Source organism: Chelonoidis abingdonii, chromosome 7, assembly GCF_003597395.2.
Source record: "Chelonoidis abingdonii isolate Lonesome George chromosome 7, CheloAbing_2.0, whole genome shotgun sequence".
Classification (NCBI taxonomy): domain Eukaryota; kingdom Metazoa; phylum Chordata; order Testudines; family Testudinidae; genus Chelonoidis; species Chelonoidis abingdonii.
Genome location: NC_133775.1, coordinates 104,988,906 through 105,009,915, shown reverse-complemented (window position 1 = coordinate 105,009,915; position 21,010 = coordinate 104,988,906). Strand labels below are relative to the sequence as shown.

Sequence of the window (21,010 nt, the reverse complement as noted above, 5' to 3'; positions counted from 1 at the left end):
CCCACGGTAGCGCTTTGACAATGGACTCTATGCCCAAGCGGTGTATCGCTGTTTTCTCTCCCCGCAGAGGGAGTGCTCTCCGCACTGCTGGTTGCAATAAGAACACCTCCCAGAGGTTCTGTCCTTCCTACCTGGTTGGCATGATAGCTGTTCAGCCAGCGCTCAATGTGGGTGGCGTACCAGCCCGGTACCAGGCAGCGGTTCTGTAGCGTTCGGAGCTTCTGAGAAGCCTCAGGCCCAGCTGTGATCACCTCGTGGAAGGTGAATTTCAGAGCGACTGGATCATCATGAGCTCGCTGGTGCTGTTAACAGCAGCAAACCGGTTTAGTTTCTCAGGCAGCATGACAAAACCCCAGTGGCGTGGCCAGCGTTACCGGGATCTGAGTCCAAGGCTGCGTGTGAGCCCCTGGGAGGTTTCTGAGTGCCAGAGCAGTCAGTGGGCTACCAGCATCTAGCTTGCTGCTTTGCACAGAACGGTGGGATACGCTGCGTACACCACATCCTGTCCCTTCCACGGGGAAGCGTCCCAGCCCCCAAGGGAACAGCTTATGACATCCCACACTGAACTCAACACAGCACTGGGTCACCTCTTCCTCGAGCATTGGCCTGAGGATGCCAGTCTCCTCTGGTGCAGAGCAGGACCCCTGCCATGGCTGCCAACCTGCGGCCATCCCACAGGACAGTGCAGAGCGCACCTGACCCAGCGCGAGACAGCAGATTCTCCATTCACTCAGCACACAATGCTGTGCTCTGGCCCGAGTCAGCCCCAAGTGGGAGCATAAGGAGCCGCCTTGCAGAGAGGCGGCGACAGCCGAGCAGCTCACCTGGTACCAGGAGTAGGCCCGGTCTGCAGGGTTGATGAGGATGGTGATGACCTTGGCCTTGGAGAGCAGCACGGCCGCCCGCCTGGGGGCCACTTCTGAGTCGAAGTAATTGGCGCTCTTCTCAAAGTAGAAGTCAGAGGTGGTGTTGGAGGGGATGGGGAAGAATTCCATGTACCTGCAGGGAGTTCGCTGCATGAGGCGGGGGAAGAGAGGGCATCCGGGGAGGGCAACAGAGAAATACACCTGGCCCCCTTCCCTGGAGACAACGGAGGCCAACTATTGTATATCAGCTGCGTTCTATATTCAGGATCCAGCACACGCTACTGATCACCCCCTGCAGCTGCTCTGAACAGCCACCTTATGTCTGACCACCAGTCTAGGGCTCCGACTCCAGCATGTGGGGAACATCCTGTCTACATTATAGACTGGAACAGTGACGGAACTGGTTCAAGGGACAAGTGTGGTGTGGCCAGGACCCGGGGCTGTACTGTCATATGTAGATCAACCCGCCTGCCAAGGGGCTGCTTGGCTCAGTGGATGTCTAGTGGCAGGCAGGCAGACAGTCTGCTAGGGGAATTTTGGACTCCTGCCCTGACTTGTTGGTCCTGGGAGCCGAAGTCACATGGCAAACCCCATGCACAGCTCTTCACTAAGCTTGCAGCTTCCCCCACCCCCAGGACACTCTGGGACCCCGGCAGGGGGTAGCATGAACGAAGGCCTACCAGTCAATGCCCTTGTGATAATTGTGTCCGTTGAAGAATTGGATCTCCTCAAAAGTCTCCGAGCTGGGGTAGTTGCTGCTGAGGTCCGGGTGCATCCCCAGGAACAGATAGAGGGCTGTCGTCCCTTTAAATGGAAAGGAAGCAGAGCCAAGGTTGGGAGCACAGCAGTGACCACCCTGCGCCTTGGCGAACCAGACAACGTTCCCTCCCTTCTTTGCCACAGGCTGCCCCATGCATGGCCGTTTGGGGCACCCAGTTCAGCTTCCCACTCCAGCCCGGCACAGGTAGGTTTTGCCGTCCTCCAAGGAAGAGATGGAGGTTCTAGGACCCAGCTAGAGGAACAATACCAGCTCAGACCTGCCCTGGTAGGCAGAATGCAGGGAGGCATTGGATGGAGAACCAGACAATTCCCCGAATAAAAAGAAATGGCACAACTGGTGTGACAGCACAGCTAAACGGTGATGCGTGTGCTGGTATTGGCTGCATCGTCTTTCACTGGTTCTATGCTGGGCAGCTCGATGGAGGGGAACTGGAGTACCTGTTTTCTGAGGTCCAATGATGAGAAGCTTTGGGAACCGGTCACATGTCTTTTCTTTGGACCAAATGTCCTTATGCCGCTTGTCCTCACAGGGATCCTGAAACACAGGAGTAAGAGGATCAAGGAAGTGCAACCTGGGGGCGTCTGGGAGGAGAGGCCTCGATGCTCCATAGGCCTTTAATAAATACAGTGAAGACTATCTGTTCTCACAGACGATGGGTGCCAAGGCTGAAATGAGGAGGGAGAGCCAGAGGCTGCTGGAAGGTCAGCACGGAGCTGAAACCCCTACAGCTAACAAGCAGGCAAGGCATTGGACTAGGAGTCAGGAGTTGTGGCCTCTACTCCCACCTCTGCCACTGGCCTGCTGGGTGACCTTGGCCAAGTGACTTCCCTGCTCTATGCCTCAGTTTCCCTGCCATAAAATAGGGTTAATGAAACTTACCCTCCTTTGTAAAGAGCTTTGAGCTCCATGGATATGTAGAATCTGAGCGTTACTATCATAGATCCTTTTATGCACTCATGTTGTGAGCCCAGGGACAAGGGTATGGTCCGGAGCAGGACTCAGTGTGTTGTCCACCCTAGCATGGATTCTCACTTAGGAGGAAGGCAGTAGGTGAGCAGAACCTCGCACTCTGCATCACACGCACTGTGCCTAGCTGATTGGCTGTTCGCTTTCAAGAGAACCAAATTCACTCACAATAGAACAAAACCCAGCCCGGTTTGCGCCTGGTGCGGTCCCCAATTCCCTGGCAGGCTTGGGCCTCCTGTCCCCCATTCAAGCCAGACAGACTGGCAGTGGAACCTCTGTACCTGCCACAGTGGATCCTTCTCCTCAGAGAAGATCTGGAAGTATTTCTGTGCCAGCTGCATGGGTGGCAGCGTCTGCAGCTTCAGGTTGGTCCAGGAGCCGAGGAAGCGGACCAGGTGTTTGAAGGTGTACAAACCCAGGCGGTCGTTGCCATAATTGGACAGGTGGGTCATGAAGATACTGATCTGGAATGAAGCAGCAAGAGGACAGGACAGGAGTTAGTCAGCACTCTGAGTCCATCTCAGGACAACTTTAGTTCACACTTTGGTGCGGCTCTCGACACTGGGGAGTCCTGGGCCCAGCTCTGAATTGGGAAGAACAAACAGGGACTGGTGCACATGAAAAGTCGAGGGATCCTGGACGTGTAACACACCCATTAGGAGAGCAAGGGTCTCTGCCCTCCTTTCGTGGCTGCTTCACATCACAGCTACCAGCCTTAGCTCAAGCAGCAGAGTTTCGTGCTTTTAGTACTGAATGTCCCTGGGTCAGACCCTGCTGCCAGCCCAAGCAGGGTCAGTTATGGATGGACCTGAGCCCCTCAATTTGGGGAGGAAAAGGCAAGAAGGAGACTTGGCCTCTGTCTGGTCTCTGACTCTCACTGGGAGTGCTGCAGAGGAAGCCTTTACATCACTCTGTGGCCAGCCCAATTCGGGGGCCAACACACTAGGCTCTTGGAGAAGACCCTGCCCATCCTCCTCGACCACAGGCTGAGCGCCCCTGGCCACTGAAGTCACAGGGAAACTCATCTACCTCAGCCGAGGGGAAAGCCCGGAGTGCACCAAGGGGCCGTTCCAAGCCCTGCAGAGCACTCTGAAGGCAGCACTCACAGGGTTAAGTAGCACAGTCAGGAACAGCTCCCCTCCATTGATGATCTTGTCCAGTTCACTGGAGCCACCAGGGTATTCGTTATAGAAGATGGTGTGTGTGAACAAGCCACAGGTCTGCCGCGGGAGTACCTGGAGGCAGAGAGGAGGCAGAGCCAAGGAATCGCGCAACCTGCTCCAGAAATCCAGCTCCGGTGCTCCTGCCTCACCATGCCAAACTAAGGGAAGATCCGCCGGTGTCAACCTGCCAGCTATTAGCACTGGCCACACCACCACTCTGGGAACATCCCAACGAGATTCTTCTACTCAGGAGGGATGGAGTTGGGCTGCTCCAACCCCCTTTGGGGAGGGGGAAATTCTCCTGACCTCTGAACCACACACACATATTTTGGGGGGGGGGAGGGTCTTCTGGGATTGGATACCCCTAGATCATTACCATGATCTCCTGAAAGAAAAGGCAGCTCTGTAGCAAAGGGACTTAGCAGCTGCAGCAGCTGCCGCCACACTTGGAGGCACTGCAGAGGTGACTTGGTCAGCAGCAGTAAGTTGGGTCTTGCTTCTCCTCCTAACTGAGCCACAGAGCCAAACCAGTCCATTTACCCCACCCTGCCAAATCCACCTGCACCGGCCTCTGTGCTGAAACAGCCATGGAGGGAGTGGTTTGCGACAGTGGTGATGGATTAGGCTGGGGCTGAAATGCAGCAATCCCATGTCCTGCAGCCCAAAGAGATGCTCACAGCTGAAAGTCACTGCTGGGCAACGTTCAAACCGGTGACTTAGTGGCGTAGAGTTCCATGTCTTAGCGGGAATCCTCTGAGCCAGCCGTGCTGGCAACCCAGCTGATTGTGGGAGGTTTAGGGCAAGGAGGGGCCCAAGGAATAGCCCCAATACCCTGTTTCACCTACCATGATCCCATTGTGGACAAAGCCCCGTCGGTAGCGGGCTGGTTTCAGATGAGGATACTCCTCTGTGCTTGTGACTTTGATCGCCCAAACCTGCTTCCACGCTTCATATAGCTGCACATGGACGGGGTAGACGCCGGAGTGGTGGGGTGCCACAGCGTACCCCATGTCGGTGGGGATGCCATGCTCCTGATGGGAGAGGAGAGGGACGGTGACTGTGCTAAGCTACAGAATCGGTGAGCTACAAATGACCCAGCAGAAGCCTAATGGGGCTCAGTGGAGCTCTTCCATGGACAGATACATCACTCTGGGTTTTGCTTTAATAGGGTTGGGTTAGCAAGGAAAAGAGGCCGAATTCTCAATTCTAGTGCCCAGGGAGCATGGTTAACTGAGCTCCTTGCTTTGTCCAGACCGGCAGAGGCGAGAGCCAGCCCCAGCGAGAGCCAGGTACGCTGCAGGTGCATGGTCTGACCATACACGACCCGGCCAATGCACCTCAGTCGTGCCCTGCTATTCCAAGGCTGTCAGCTGGGCCACGCGACAAGTATCCCCCTGGCTGGGGCTGCTGAGTCATCGCACTGGGCTGGAAGAACGACAGGCAAAACTCCCGTTGGGTTGGAGAGAACGCAGTGCTTAGCTGAACCCCTTGGGTCTCAGCCCGGTTTTGGCTCACGGTTCAGTTCAGGTTCAGCTAGGGGATGAGAGCTGGTTTGCTAGCAACCTTATCAGAACCAGTGTGACCACCCTTAGTTCAGAAGCAGAACGGCAAGCGTATTAACACAATGGTCCACTGGAAACTTCAGAAGCCTTTGGGGGTTGGGGTGAATACAATTCACTCCCACATAAAATGTTACTTGTCGCTTCTCACCACATGCTTCCCTCCACCAACACAAAAGGGTGTCCATGTTTTATAGGTTGCAGAAGTTCTCTCCAAACACAGAACACAGGCACTACCAGACTGGATCAGACCCATGGTCCATCTAGCCCAGTATCCTGTCTGTGACAGTGGCCAGATGCTCCAGAGGAAGATATAAAATACCCAGAGTACACCTGGCTATTGCTAGCTCCCCTCTAGGCTTGAAGTCAAGCTGCTAACCCAAGTTATAAGCTGAGTTGCCATGTTTTAACCCGAGTCAGCTCACCGTTTTTGCTGTGCAGATGTACCCTTAGTGGCTGGCTGATGCCCTGAAGCCTGAGGACATACAGACAGGCTTTTCCCAGCTCATACCACCTTGGGGGAGGGGAGGGGCACTTATTATTCATGTAACCTGAGTAATCAGCTTTTTAATTCTACTAGCTTCTGCAGATGGAAAAAAGGTGGATTGCTAATTAAGTTAACTAACACAAGGTAAAGCCTAGCGAAGGCCTGGCAGGTTGTAGTTTTCATCTGAATTAGCAGGTCGAGATCAACCCCAGGCTCTCAGGTCAAGATAAAGACTAACTCACCTGAACATGACAGCCTGCCTTGTCTGCACTAGGCTTGTGCCTGGTGTCAGTGCCCTCCAGGTAAGAGCGTATCCTTTCACCTAGGGAAGACAAGGCCTGTGGCTGTGTCTACACTAGACTTCCCACGTGATTTCCTGTTCACTGGACACAGCGAACCTGTTGGATTAGTGACTCTGGACACTCTCCACTCATTTGTTCCAGGCAGTGAAGCACCAGTGTTCGTAGTCTGGAACAAACATTTGGGGCAGGTCCCGAGTAGCCTTTGCCAACGTGGTAGCTGCCTCCAGTTAAAACTCTAGTGAAGACAAACCCTTTGACTTAGCCCTGGGCCAGGGCTACACTTCACATTTAGATCCACCTAACTGCCTCGCTCAGGGGTGGTTAAAACGTCGGCCTTGTGCGACATGGTTCGGTCAAGCTAGGGCAAGGGAAGAATTCTGCCTCCTGAGGGGGTGGATTTACTGCAGGGAAGGAAAAACCCCTTCCACCACTGTAGGAAGCGTCTACACTACAGTGCTACACAGTTTTGTATCGGTATCATTATTTCAGATGTGTGTGGTTTTTTAGCCACAATAGTTATACTGTACAACTGATACTGTAGATGCAGTTATACCAGTATAAAGTGCTTACATCATGGCTTGTTCCCGGGTAATTAGCTATAAGGCACCTTTATATCAATATAAGTGCGTCCACACTGGGATGGGGTTTGTACTGGTGTAACTATATTGGCATAGTTAAAGTAGTACAGCTTGTGTGCAGACAAGTCCTTTGGCTTAAGCAAGCACCCATGGAACTCTCTGCCACATGATAGTTATGTATGGGGTTACAAAACACAGGGGCAGCCTTCTTGAGGCCACTCACATTTCAGATCATCTTTGACCTGATCTTTTTAGTCTCTTCCTGCTGCTACTCAGCCTCCAACAGAGGAGCAGAGAGATAGGTTTTCTCATACTTTTCTATCTTAGCATCCCGCCTAGGGAGCCAGTGTCATAAACAGATAGCTAAGGGTTAATGTTTCTTTTGCCTGTAAAGGGTTAACAAAGGGAACCACACACCTGACCAGAGGACCAATCAGGAAACTGGATTTTTCAAAGTCAGGGAGGGGATTTTTGGGTGTGTGTCTTTTGTCTGTGTCTCTGTTCTGTGCTCTCTCGGCTATGAGAGTGATTTCTATCTCCAGGCTTTTCTAATCTTCTGTTTCCAAGTGTAAGTACAAAAGGTAGAAGACAATAGACAGGGATAAATCAATGCATGCAAATCACACATCAAAGTCATGAATGGGCTACAAAAGTAGTCAAAAAGTTGTACAAATCAGAGGAGGGCCATCGAAGTGCCACTCACAGGTGGTCTGTACCATTTGGGCTCAGGGCCGGGTGTGTGGCACGTCACACATGTAAGAGTTAAGAACAAATGAAAGCTGTGCAGACACGCATAGAGGAAAAAGTAACACCGATGGCCTCACGATACTGTTAGATTCCTCGCTAATTAAAGAAGAGGTAACAATTTAGTGATAACGTGAGGTGAGTGTGAGTATCATACTACATTCAATAAACCTCATCTATTCATTTCGACCAGGCCACCAAATCCCAAAGTGTACAGGCTCATAGAATTATATAGTGATGTTTTTGATTGATGAAATATTTGCACGTAAAAAAGAAACAACAGAACAATGAGTAGTTACACAACTACTAACAAGTGCCACGTATAGGGTAAGTCCCTTATTTCATGAAAGTATGGTGAATCATAGCACAGGTAAAAGAGAGAGTATGTGCAAAACACCAACTGCGAGCAAGAAATAAAACCATGTCGAAACCTTTAGAGCTTACAAATTCCCCTCAGCCACACTTTAGTTCATCAGCCAATCGCTCACAAGACAAAGAGAAGTTTGTTTACATTGGCGCGAGGGAGAATACACGCTGCGCCCGCCTATCTCTCTGCTTTACAATACCCTGAAAGTGAAAAGGCATACACGAACCATGCATTGGGTCGAGAACAAATGAGAGCCTGCAGGACGCTCGAGCACGCCAGATAAAAGAGATCACTAGAGTCCTGTGGGTGATGGCTTTCCAGATGGACGCCGTGCTACTGGCTGAAGGAGAGCATCCATTGAGAGGAGAAGAGGCAATGGAGCACAAGAATGTCTGGAAGAAAGAGACATTTTCAGAAGATGGCTACTGATCATATTAAATGTTCCGGCAGCAGTCTCATATTAGGCACGATTTATTGTTAAATGAACACGTGCCAAATGAGAGTGACCGTCGAGTAGAATCAGCATTGGAGGTGTGATAGCGAGATGATCAATTACCGTAAAGGGAGGAGCGGTGATGGAAATGGAGCTTCGTTGGTCAGAGGGCTCCGTCAGAGGGTGTGCCAATTCACCCTAGGCGCACGGACAAACACCAGAACAGCGAGTATCTCCGATTAAATACCTTAACACTACCTTCCCCTTAGCCCTAAGACCGAAACCTCCACAAGTACGATGACAATCACCTCTCCTCGAAGGGACGACGCAGGGGGTCCGCTACAACATACGGCCACTCAAGGGCCATCTCCGGAGGGGGAGGAAAGCGGGCAATTGCACCAGCCGGGAATCTGCGGATGCCCATGGGCCACAGAGAGCGAGTGGATGAGGGGAGAAGAGAAAGGACAAACAACAGCTTCGTAAGTGAAACATCGGCTCGAAGGGTATCTAGGCCCAGAAGAGAATAACTAAAATAAGGTAAGGCTAGGCAAGAAGGCCATACCTGGACCCGTGTGTCCGCCAGCCTGCAAGGTATCTTCTTTGCAGCATCCATGCCACAGAGCCGAATCACCGAGTCTATCCCCCCGTCTTCCAGATCTGCTTCCCCACAGCCCCTGTCCAGAACAATAACAAATTTGGGCGGGACCGCACTTCTTGGCAGCGCTGGGCGAACACAAAAAAGAAGTGCCCGGTGCGGTTGTGTCAGCCACGGATGGGGAATCAACATGTGCTCTGTGCAGTTTTATTGAGGTAGATGGCCAGGGAGGCATGCAGGAGTATGACACAAAGCCAAGGATTTCACATGTGTATTTGAGCAGCAGGAGCTCCCTCTTAACTGGCCACAATGACAAAACCGCGCAGAGGGTAGATCATAGCAGGACAAGGTAATACTAACACGAGAGCAGCATAAAGCACCATCTGTGGTCTACGCAAGTGTTTCAAGAAGACTGCGACGCCACCGACAGTGATGGTGCAATCGGCGACATGCTTGCAGTGTAGTCCATTAGACAGACACAAGCATGGCTGTAGTGCATGGAAGCAGGCGAGTGAACTGCAAGAGGTTTGACAAACAAGCCCCTTTACAACACGCTTTAAGATCTTTATGTTTTATCAAGACGCAGCTCAGGTTGGGCGGAGTGAGGTAAATGAGAGCAACACGAAATAAAAGCAGAGATGAGACAATCTTTCTGCTATAATCGCCACAGAAAAGTCAAGGAGGTGAGGCGCTCAAAGATACGTCATGCGATAGACTCGAGGAGGGACAGAGAGCAACAGCTGGGCGCCTAATTCCCCGTTGACAGAAGGTCCTCTTTTCTTCGGAAGGGCTAACCTAACAATTAAGTAATGATACTCACTCTCTTGCAGAACCCGCTTTACACCGTGGGGTTAGTTGCATACGCTGGTGCAAGCTGATCTTTCACGCTCTAGGGCGAAACTTTCATACTTTGTGCCCCCCTTATACCCTGCTCTGTGGTGACCCGCCTCATGCGCTCCCCGCCCCACCACTGGAGCACCGCGCCAAGCTCCTTCCGCGCGGGAGCACACGCCCCTTCACCGTGTGCTCGGGCCACTGAGAGCACCTGCCTTTAAGGCAGCCTCTCCATCCCCACCCCTAAGGTCCGCGCTGCACGCATACACACCACCCACCTCAAGTGATGGGCTCCACTGCTCAGCCACCTGCAGGCACACCACGCGCTGCACTGCTGTCACAAAAAAGACACCGTCGAGCATCCCTCCAAGCGGACACCCGCTGTCGCTAGAGCTCTCACTTCTCTGCCGACGCGGCTTCCCACAGACTGTGCAGCCCCGAAACGAAGTGCACCAAGGCAGCCTGGGATCGCGAGATATGAAGCAGCCATGCATGGCATTGGGAGAGAGCAGAGCATGGCGGGTTAGCTGGGGCGGTGCGTTGTTCTCGGCGGTGCCGCCCCGTCCCCTCCCTTACTTGCTGGCAGCAGCCCTCCCGTGCGCTCTCCCTCTCCACACCCCGTCCGCCTAAAGCCAGCAGCGACCTGAGAGCGGCCCGAAGATCGGTCTGCCATGGTTCGCCAAAAAAGTGGCGCCCACCTCAAGTCCAACACCGAGGCGAGCGCCTAGTTCACCTCAAGGTTGCACCAAGGCCCTGGGTTAGGTGTAAAACAGCCTGTGTAAGTTCAAAATATCCACACAGGTGAATAAGAGAATCAGCAACCCAGATGGGAGAAGCGTTGACAGAAAGAGTCATAAGGTAACATTAGAAAATGCAGCAGGCTATCACCCAAAGTGCTGAGCACACACAGCTCCACGAGTTCAACTGGAGCCCATGTACACCAGCCTTCTGAAAGCCCCATGCCCAAGCAGATCAGGGTGAATCTGTATCTGGCTGTTCATGAATACGATACGAGGTCATGAAACTACTTTCTTCCACGGAGGTCACCTGAACCTGCATGGATCAAGCATCTACCTCTAAGCGTCACAGTTCCCACGGACGAGCTAAAACCTATTGCGCACGATTAACGCAACCACGTAATCCCCCTATAAGTAGCAGAACCCGCGAGGTAACTGCAGTGCGCCGCCAATCAACATAATCTCCCCACACCAGTAACGGCCGACCGTACCAATAACGCCAATCATATAATCCTGCCGTCATGTCTCCATAGCCGTCAATCCCCCTTCCGCGGAGACAGGAATGAGGCCTCCAAAGGACGACAGGTAAAAGAGGTACACACATCTGCACACTTGAGTTGGGGAGAAGTTTGCTCAGTGAATTGATCCTGAAGGGTTCACGACAACCACGACGGTCTGATCCACCACTCGGAGTCCAGGGCAATCTGCCTAAGGCACGCTGGTCTTGCAGGTATAAAGTTGTAAACAGATTAGGTGCGCTGGCACCCCACCCCCCGTCTGGATAGTACACCAGCAAAATAAACTTTTCCTGACTAGCATGAAAGCAAGTTAGTGTTACTGAGGGATTGTGAGGTAACAGTGAAATGCACCAACAGATGAGATGGGGTAGCAAAACGAGAGATACAGAGTGCGGCCTGAGGGACGAAATAGTCTTCAAAGCTTGGTTAGCATATGAGATCGAGGGTGCACAGGGACGAACGAGAGACAAGAGAGGAAAGTGGCCTTTTTCTCCTATGTGTGTGGTCCATGTTGTGTTATCGCGAATTCTCAATTGCTAGGACTTCTTCTCCAATCTGCACTAAACTCGCCCAGCTGGCCGCATTTCCAGCTCCTATCAAAATAACATGACCAATGAAAAACACCACTAGAATAAGCACACCCTTCCATGATGGACACCTGGGATTCTGGGGTCCAGTATTAGACATTTCTCAAAGAGAACATGGCTGGGAGCATGGTAATCAGTCCCTTCATTTCAGGATGTAACTTCTGCATGCAAATGAGTTGATCCAGTGGTCAGCAGTGTGGCGCAGGTCCAAAACTGGGCTTCATCGATAACTTGCTGACGAAGAAACAGAAAACTTATTTTCCCAAAGAAATCACTAAGGAATGTCTCCTAGCTGGGTAAAATAGGTTCGGCGGTCCACTGACTTTCACTGAGTGCCACTAAATTAACACATCTGAGGAGAAACAGTGGACTTTCGCTTAGAACGGACACTAGGAATGGCAGATTACGAGACACCACTTGTCAGCTTCATCCCTTTTCTGGTTTCCAATAGTGAGGAGTAGCAGTCGCTTCAGAATTAAGGTAGGAGAGCACTGGAAAACTGGCCCCTTTCTCTGCAACCTAAGGGACTATCAGAATCAAGTAAGTTAAGTATGCTGAATGACTTCTGAAGTTACCGAAAAGACAACAATGATAATGTGGCAGAACATCCCTGATACCTCTAAAAAATCACATGAGTAAAAGCAAGATTCAGTCTTAAATGAAAATATCCTACTGTCACAGCTCTAGAGTTGGAAAGCAATTCGTCAAATGACTACCCGAGTTCACGAGGAGAACGAAAGGTCCGGAGAAGTGAGTAAGAAGCCGTAAGTGTCAGTGAACACTTTAATAACAGTTCCTAGACTGCTGGAGCTACTGCCATGACTGTTTCTGGTGGAGTCCAATGAGTTGCAAATCAATTTTGATTGCCCTTGCCTATGTCTCCTTTGGATGGAGCTGTTTTCCAACAGGGTCCTTGATCACGGGCTAATCTAGCCTCAGAGGGCATGAACACTGCATGTTACAATCTTCAATCTTCTTCTTCATCTGAAATTGTATGGGCCACTGCTTCTTCATGTCATTTACTGACTTTTTGGACTCGCAAGGGAGAATGAATCTGTGAAGATTGGAGTGGCAATCAATAGGCAGAACTGGCTTCCGAGGAAGGAAGCCAGTTTGGCTCTTTCAGTTCAATACTGCTTGTGGTCGGGCTTGCACATTCATTGTAAACCTGCTTAGAAGGAGGGAGCCATTTGTCGGCACATCGTCAACATCATCCATCCTCACTGGATCAGATGACCAGAGTCCTTTGAAGTCAATGCGGGAAATCATTCCAATTACCATCCAGCCTGTTCCGAGGACGTATATATGTTGAAGATTCCACTAAACGTTGACAGGGCTATAGGTAAAACGCCCACTAATGACAATTTTAGTTTCCCACACGAGGTCCCTAAACAGGAGTCATGCAAGGGTAATGTCATTGAGTCCATAAGGATAGACAAACACTATAGCACCCAGTAGGATCAAGTCAGGAAAACAAGATGTTCAAATCTGCAAGAGGGACTTCTGGTGTGTTGTCTTTGTCACTCTCTGTAGCTCGCGGCTCGAGACGTGATAGTTCCTCTCCAAGTTCTCCTAATCTTTTTGTTCCAATGTTGTAGAGTACTACGGTAGGACACACACAATATAGGCTTCATTGGCGGTTTTTGTAATATCACTTGGCGTAGTTTTCTGAGTGTTTAATTGTATTCTTTAAAGGATACAGGACTGTTGATTCAATATTCTTTTAGAAGCAATTGACCTGTAATAATTGTCAAACCTGAGATAGCAGGACACACCCATTGTCATCCTTTTGCTTCTTTAATAAAGTTTCTTTAGACCTGTTGGATTTCTTCCATGAGTTAGTAATCACCAGGGAATTGGTGGGGAAGGAAGGCGAAAGAGGGGGGAAGGTGAAAATCTCTTTTGTGTCAGAGTGCAGAAGCTTACTTGCAGGGACTCTGACTGAGGGTGAAAGAAACTTGATCTCTCTGTGTTTGCATTTCAAGGACTTGAAACGGTATCTCCTAGGGCCATCCAGGGAGGGGAAGCCGGGGAGGAAATAAAGAGGAGACAAGGGGAGGGGGTTATTTCCCTTTGTTGTAGACTCAGGGCATCTGAGTCTTGGGTCCCCCAGGGAAGGTTTGGGGAGACCAGAGTGAGGCAGGCACTGTAATTCCTGTCTGGTGGCAGCGCTATCAGATCCCAGCTGGTAATTAAGCTTGGAGGGTTCATGCAAGCACCCACATTTTTGACGCTAAGGTTCAGAATTGGGATTTATGCTCATGACAGCCAGTTAAACTGCATTGGTGGTAGGAGATGGAGAACTAAAGGTCAAACAAAACTTTATTCAAAGACACTTGGGGGTCTTTTAAAGAGGTTCCAGAGGATTCAGTGCTGAGAGCATCCTCATGAGGTTTCACTACACAGACACAGCAGGATGAAGGAGAAGGGGGAGGACAGGGGGTGCAAACTGAAGGAGAGAGAGATAACGTAGCAGACTCCTGCTGCTCTTATGCAGCATTCTTCCTCCTGCTCATTATCATTCTCCCCACAGAATAAGAGCTTGGCCTGAGAAGGCAGGAGGAAAGGCATGAGACTGGGTGGGGGGAGGGTTTGAGATGCCATCTCTAACTCCCCAGCCCTGCAAGCATCCCCCACGGCTAAGTACCCTGCCCAGCTGGCATCTTACTCACGACAGCGAATTTCTTGTTCATGGTCATTTGCTCCGCTAGCACCGACTGGTTGTGGAAGAGATGAGGCTGCATGTGACTCCACATGTGTGGGAACCACCAGAACTCCTTTACGTAAGACAGCAACAGGTCATCTCCTTCGTCTTCAGCATCCGTGCCTGCCGGGGCCAAACCACCATCATCAGCAGCAACCCTACCACACTAAAGCCCGGCTCACACGAGAGCCTGAACGCCTGGCTCAGGTGGGGTACGAGATCGTTAAGGGGGGTGGGGGGGCTTGGACTGCCATCCTGAAATCCAAGATGCAGCAAAAAGCTCAGAGACAGGACCTCATACGTGCTCTCAGCTGCCGCTCGGACCCCTGGAGGGCCAGTGGAAAGGAGCAGCCGTGGGAGAACCCCCAGGGCACTGCAGTCATTCTGCAGTGGATCCTTATCTTTACACTGACTGAAGGCGTGTTTGGGGCTTAGCAACCTTTGCTAGCCCTGCCTCTGAGACAGCAGGGAGAAATTTGGCTCTTCAGTCACCCAGCAGCTCAGAAGGTCCTGATGGATGGCATAAGCCACTAGAGCAGAGCATGAATCCCCAGCCCCCAAGATAGATTGGCTTCCTATTGTTACATTGCTGAAGGGATATTCTTAACAGTTCGAGCCTCTATTCAAGCCTCCGTTTAGGTTTCACGTTAAGCTGGCATCGCAGCCCACTGCCCGCTGCCTAGGGGAAACTACTGCTGAACGTGGTGACTCTGCGACTGTACTCACACGGCTTGTACTCAGCAATTCAGCGAGACACAGGCCAGACGTGCCAGGAAGGCATGAGAGCCCGAGCCCAGCGGGGAGGGCCTGGCTTCTCACCCTGCCACTGGCCAAGGTACTTGCTCTCTCTCTGGCTGTAGAACGGGGCTGGGGCTAGACAACTCTCGAGCAGCCCTAGGGATTCTTATTGGCCAAAGCCAGCCAATGCCTTTGCCAGCTAATGCCTCGAGTTCTCCTCCTTTGGTTTTCCAGAGGAGACACTAAAGGGGCAGAGCCCCCATCTTTCAAGCTCCTGCCATGATACAACAGTGCAGAGGCCCGCGTCTCTGAGACAGAGAGAGCTCTGGGAAGGGGTCTTCTACGGCTGCCGTCTCTGTAGTCCCGGACATCCTGGGCCGGAGGGGTTTTTAAGCTGCGCAGGATGGATACTGCAGCCCAGCAAGCTCCAAAATGGAGAGGGACAGCGAGGGTCCTGGAGGCAAAGCCGCTCTGCCTCACCTGTGTGGAAGAATTTCCCTGAGTAGCCCAGGTTGAAGGTGAAGTTGGGTATGTGGGTGCGCAGTTCGTTCTGAGTGTCAAACAGAGCCTATGGTGTGGAGAGAGACACATCGTTGGTACCCAACATGCATCATCGCGCAGTAACCCGCACCTTCGGCACACTGGGGTCGGGAGTCACCCATGCGACTTCTGCTTCGTGTCCTCTAGCAACAACACTCCCGTGGAAGGGCTCACCCCCCACGATGCTCTGAGGGCACTAGAGCCTACATGTTAGTTCACTAGGACCACAAATCATGCACCTGCGACCCAGACACATCCCCAGCCCTTGCTCCAAGCTTGCGCACCAGCACCCCAGACATACCCCCAGCCTTTGCTCCGAGCTTGTCCACCAGCACCCCACACACCCCCAGCCCTTGCTCCATGCACAATGAGCTCCGTGCACTAGTGTCCCAGACGCACCCCCAAGCCCTTGCTCCATGCACCAGTGTCCCAGACACCCCCTCAGCCCTTGCTCCATGCACAATGAGCTCCGTGCACTAGTGTCCCAGACGCACCCCCAAGCCCTTGCTCCATGCACCAGTGTCCCAGACACACCCCCAGCCCTTGCTCCATGCACAATGAGCTCCGTGCACTAGTGTCCCAGACGCACTCCCAAGCCCTTGCTCCATGCACCAGTGTCCCAGACGCTCCCCCAAGCCCTTGCTCCATGCACCAGTGTCCCAGACACCCCCTCAGCCCTTGCTCCATGCACAATGGGATCTGTGCCCAAGTGCACTAAGGCCAGGGATCCCTAGTCACATCAGAATCCGCGCCCCCCATCCCCGAGAGCACTGGCTGGCTGAGCTGGGACATGGGTACCTTTACGTCTTCGACCTTCATGCGAGTGCCCTCCTTGCCCACGAAGATGTCATCGATGTCCACCAGGAGGTAGCGGTCGAGGGGAAGGGAGAGCCTCTTGCCAGTCAGGAAGGAGACGGCATCCACGAAGACCAGCTTATGCAGCCAGAAGTTGAGGTTGTTCCCAAAGAGCACTCTCTGGATGCCGTCGTGCAGGCCCAGGTCCTGCACCACGGTGGTGTGCAACGCAGCATCGACGCTCATGTGCGGGATGGACTCTGCTGACTTGGTCTTGGCCAGGAGTACCGGCTCGTAGGTGGAATGGTTGGACTGGAAGACGGTCCAGTCCTCTCCTGGAAGCAAGCCCTTCTCCACCTCGCTGGGGCGTGTGATGTACAGGAGCGGGGATTTGGGGTTGATGCTGCAGTCCTTCAACCCCAGGTTGGAGTGGAGAAAGAGTGGGAAGCCCTTCAGCTGAGCACTCAGCAAGCTGTTCTCGTTGGCCTGCCAGGGGAGAGCCCGTGGACTGAATGAGAAAGGCCTCAGAGGGAGAGGACAGGGGAAGGCTGGACCATGGCATTTAAAGGTGTGCAACTCACATCCCCATGCCTGCCTTGCAGCACCCTGTGTGCCATTCCCCCACGCTCTCCTCTGGCTGATCCAGGCCACTGCTGCGCTCAGAAGCAAGTCATACCCAGACTGCATCACCTGGACAGGTAGAGGGAGCAATGCAGGGCTGCCAGGAGGGTGGGGGGACAGTTTGGTCAGATCCAGATGGGGCGGGCAGGACAAGCTGAAGGAACACAAGCTGGGGAAGCAGGAAAGGCAGCACATCACAAGCTGCTTCCCAGCAATCCCCTCAGAAGCAGCACTTGGGGAACCTTCTGGATTCACACACTCAGGCTCTGAGCGCAGTAGCAGACACATGCGACACAGCAAGTGCCGTCTCCTCTTCTGCAAAAGAAAGAGCTGGCCTGTCCCCCACCATCCACGTCTGAATTCGGCCATCTTCATTCCCCGGTGCTCTACTGCAATAAGGCGCCACAGCCAACTTGGCCTGTCACGCAGCTGGGGCACCAAAGCTAGAGTGTTGATCCTACCCCTAAAACCGAGAGCCCCCTTCCTGCTGCGCCCAGCACCTCCCAGGCCCTGCACACACACCCCTGTTCTGAGCAGAGAGAAGACTTCCGGGAGGAGGGCTGTTGTACAGACACATTGCTGACATTTAAGCTTCTCTCCCTTGCCAGGTTTTAGCGCTCTCTATGTGAATGGAGGATCCCAGACAGGATCTCATTTCAGAGGCTCAAAAGGAGCCTGTTGACTCAGACACACTGAGCAGCAGACACTTAGAAAGCAGGTAGCAGAACTGCAGGACAAGGCGTTTGATAAGCCCCCCAGATTCAGCAGACGGAGTTTTCCAGCGCAAGCGTTAAGAGTGCACGACTCAGCAAGTTACAGAGTGCAACTCGCCGAGTTCCTGGACAGTCTGATCTGGGGAATGCGAATGCTGGGGACAGCTCAGCCCTGCCTATTCCGCACCATTCACACCCACACAGGGTCTGGAGCCCATCCATCTGCACACAAGCTGCTAATTGAAACCCATAGCTGCGTGCCTGAAGGGCTGCTCCAGAGGCGTCTCTGCCCAGCTGGGTGGGCGAGGCTGGCTTGTCCTCCAACACTGGCGTCCTTGGACAGCAGAGGCTGGAAGTGCTACGAAGGGGCATGCCTTGCTGCTAGGGCGTGAGGGCACCAATCATCCCACTCAACAACGGCCCTCGCTGCTCAGCAGGGGAAGGCTCCTCCATTGAAGGGGCAGTGGGGTCGACAGGAGGCCACTGGGCGTGTGAGGAGAGCAGATTCCTCTGGCCAGGGTCCAGAGAGGCCCCCCACGGGCTGAGAGCACATCTGGAATGCTGATGGCCTCGCTCCATGGGTGGGCCCAGCCAGCCTTCATCCTGCCTGCACTCCCAGCACCGCAGAGTCCTCCCAAAACAGCTGCACTGGTGGACGTGGGCCAGCAGCCCTTGGGGCTGGTATTGTATATTTAGCTATTGGTTTCATAGGCAGCAAGGGTTCCCTCTACCACTGGCCCTGAGGCTGAATACACTGTCTAGCGTCTGCTCTCGTTCCTCTCCTCTGGCCAGCAATAGCTTGGCCCAAGGGCCTGGGGAATTTACTGCACTCCCAGGTGAAGGTTCTCTGCATCTCAGGGGTCACTGCTTAGAAAGTGTCTCATCAGCTACTAATTTATGACCTTCTGGGGGGTCAATTCTGGACCAGATTCTCTATGATGTAAACAGGTGAATACAGAGTGACCAGATGTCCCGATGTTACAGGGACAGTCCCGATATTCAGGGCTTTGTCTTATATAGGCACCTATTTCCCCGACCCCGGTCCCGATTTTTCACAATTACTATCTGGTCACCCTAGGTGTATTTGCATTAGCGTCAATGAGGCTCCTCTTGTTCCCAGCAGCAGAGGGCTGGGTTCTCTGTCTGTTCATATAGTTGCACCCACAGGGATTTATTATGTCTTGAAATTCAGTTCAAGTGGTTGGACTCTGCCGAGTTTGCTCCAGCGGGTCCAGCTCCCCCCACTGCCTGAAGCTGGGAAATCCTAGTTACAAACCGAAGAGAACGAAATCAGAGGCACCACAGAACCGGAGCTTGATGTGATCAGAAATGGGTTCCCAGTGCCACTGTGCTTCCCAAACATCTGGAACAGAAGGAAACAGCACATCCCATCTACTGGGAAGGCCAAAGTCCCTCGCCCCTCCCCATGAGCTGGCTAAGCTGACCAAAATCCAAGAGACAGAAAGCAAGAGTGATCCACTCCAACACTCAGAGGGTCACAGGACAGACTCAGCTAACTCTTTGCTTGATACGTGACCCCCTTGCAAACCAAAACAAGACACCTCTCCCAGCTCTCTGCTCAGAACACCGACAGACAGCTCCCAGGGACCATCCCATCTCCCTGTGCTGTCACCAGTGGAGCTAGAGAAGATGGCAGCAGCGTACCCTCACCCCGACACGGGTGGGTCTGTGAATCCACACTTGGCACCAGTTGAAAGCACAGCCCTGGGTTTATAAGGCCCCGAGGGTGACACCCAAAACAAAGCAGCTGTCCCCACAGAGCGTGCTTGGATCATGGATCACGTGATCCTTCCCATGAGCAAACCACGATGATCTCCGGTCACCTGGGAGTCTGTTACTCACACAACAAATGCACAGGGCCCAGTATGGCCTGGGGAGAGCTTCTGCTAGTGGAACAGTTTGATGGGTCAATTCCAGGTCACGCAGAAGGTCTCCATCTTCTTCTCCACCTATTTAACCCACCCCTTTACCCAGACACTCTCCCTCAGAGTTCTGCCATCAGCTGCCTAGCTTAGCAGGGCTGGATCCAACTCCTCCCATGGCCAATCAATTGACTATGCCTCAGTGACTTGTCTCTGCAGAGCAATGTGACGGGACCCCAGCCGAGATTCCCAATTGCGGCAAGGCAGGGGATCCAGAACAGAAACAGACCCTGGGTACCTCCCAAAGGGCTTGTCTCTGGCCACCCTGCCCTGCACGGAGAGCCTGGTTGGCCTTTTGTCTCCCCAGATGGCCCATTCCATCCCCAAGCTGGGTCCCCACGTACCTTGAAGAAGCCGACAACTCCCACGCCATACTCCACGCAGTACTTATCCAAGAGCTCACGGTTCCAGGCATCCAAGTTCACATACTTGAGGATGTTCTCGTAAATGATGAGCGCGAAGCGTCCCCGATCCTTGTCGGTCAGGGTGGGCATGTCCCCCTTCCCGGGGGCAATCTCTGTCCGGTATTTGAAGCGACTGGATTCTAAGATGGCAATGATCTCCTGGCCCAGCTGAGAGTACAGACTTTCCACGAACACCAGCACCAAGGGGTCCGTGCGGGATGAATCAGCCACCTTGAGGGGCTTCAAGGGGAGCAGGCGAGAAGGGGCAATCTTGGGTTCGTCACAGTCTGGGCCTGGGATCTCCCCAGAGGGCTCCAGGCCCCTCTTCCACCCATATAAATAATATGCCGAGATGAAAACACTGAGCAGGCAGAAGGCAAAGAGCAGGAGCAGCACCACCTGAGGAGACACCTGTCGGAAACCCCTCCGGAGCCTCCCCAGCATGGTCATCCTTGCTTCCAAGAAGCCACTGCAGGTTCCTCCCCACCCCCCACCCCCTCCTGCTCTCAACTCCCTTCACAGGAAAACACAGTAATAAATTAAAATACTATCAGGCTGCGTGTGTGTGTGTAGGATCTCCCAGCTGGCAGTCGGGTATCCCCCCCGTCTTTTTCATGTCACCATGGCAAATCCATTCAGAGTCCCCTGGCAGAGCAGAAACACCAGCAGAGTCCCGACATCGACCTCGCTGCCTCTTCGGGGTCGGGCGTTTCTCTCAAGGGGTGCAAGGGCACGTCGGCTCCCTGGGTCCGGTCATGGTGGCCCAGTTCTGCTGCAGCTCTGGGTGCTCTGGAGAGAGAAGGGGGGAGACAGGGGCATAAGTAAGCAATCCTGGAAAGAACGCGCAGAGGGGGCTGCCTAAAAAGTAGGTGCTGCGGGGGCATCACTCAGATCCTTGTGCAACAAACACAGAGGCTGCATTGCTCCGAACCCTCTATTAATGCCACAGTGGAGCCCATTTAATGGATCCTTCCGTGTGCTTATTTGCATGCCAGTACCCAGAATGCTTTTCAAGCTCCCAACATGCTGGTGTGT

General features: G+C 52.9%; 1 protein-coding gene across 3 annotated transcripts in view; it reads right to left on the bottom strand.

The window, feature by feature from the left end:
- NDST1 (N-deacetylase and N-sulfotransferase 1) overlaps positions 1–20,470 on the bottom strand; it is a 29,410-nt gene extending 8,940 nt beyond the window's left edge. Inside the window, exons 1-11 of one of the 3 annotated variants that reach the window (XM_032772006.2) lie at positions 19,916–20,470; positions 16,298–16,780; positions 15,440–15,527; positions 14,190–14,344; positions 4,622–4,807; positions 3,720–3,848; positions 2,895–3,077; positions 2,085–2,181; positions 1,547–1,670; positions 825–999; positions 132–302 (exon numbers count right to left, since the gene is read on the bottom strand). In XM_032772006.2, the coding sequence (XP_032627897.1) occupies positions 132–302; positions 825–999; positions 1,547–1,670; positions 2,085–2,181; positions 2,895–3,077; positions 3,720–3,848; positions 4,622–4,807; positions 14,190–14,344; positions 15,440–15,527; positions 16,298–16,780; positions 19,916–20,425 (2,301 nt within the window). In that variant the 5' untranslated portion in view covers positions 20,426–20,470. Of the gene's footprint in view, positions 1–131; positions 303–824; positions 1,000–1,546; positions 1,671–2,084; positions 2,182–2,894; positions 3,078–3,719; positions 3,849–4,621; positions 4,808–14,189; positions 14,345–15,439; positions 15,528–16,297; positions 17,070–19,915 lie in introns of all 3 variants that reach the window. The other 2 variants (XM_075068185.1, XM_032772022.2) reach the window with 2 other exon arrangements.
- Between the last annotated feature and the right edge of the window lie 540 nt (positions 20,471–21,010).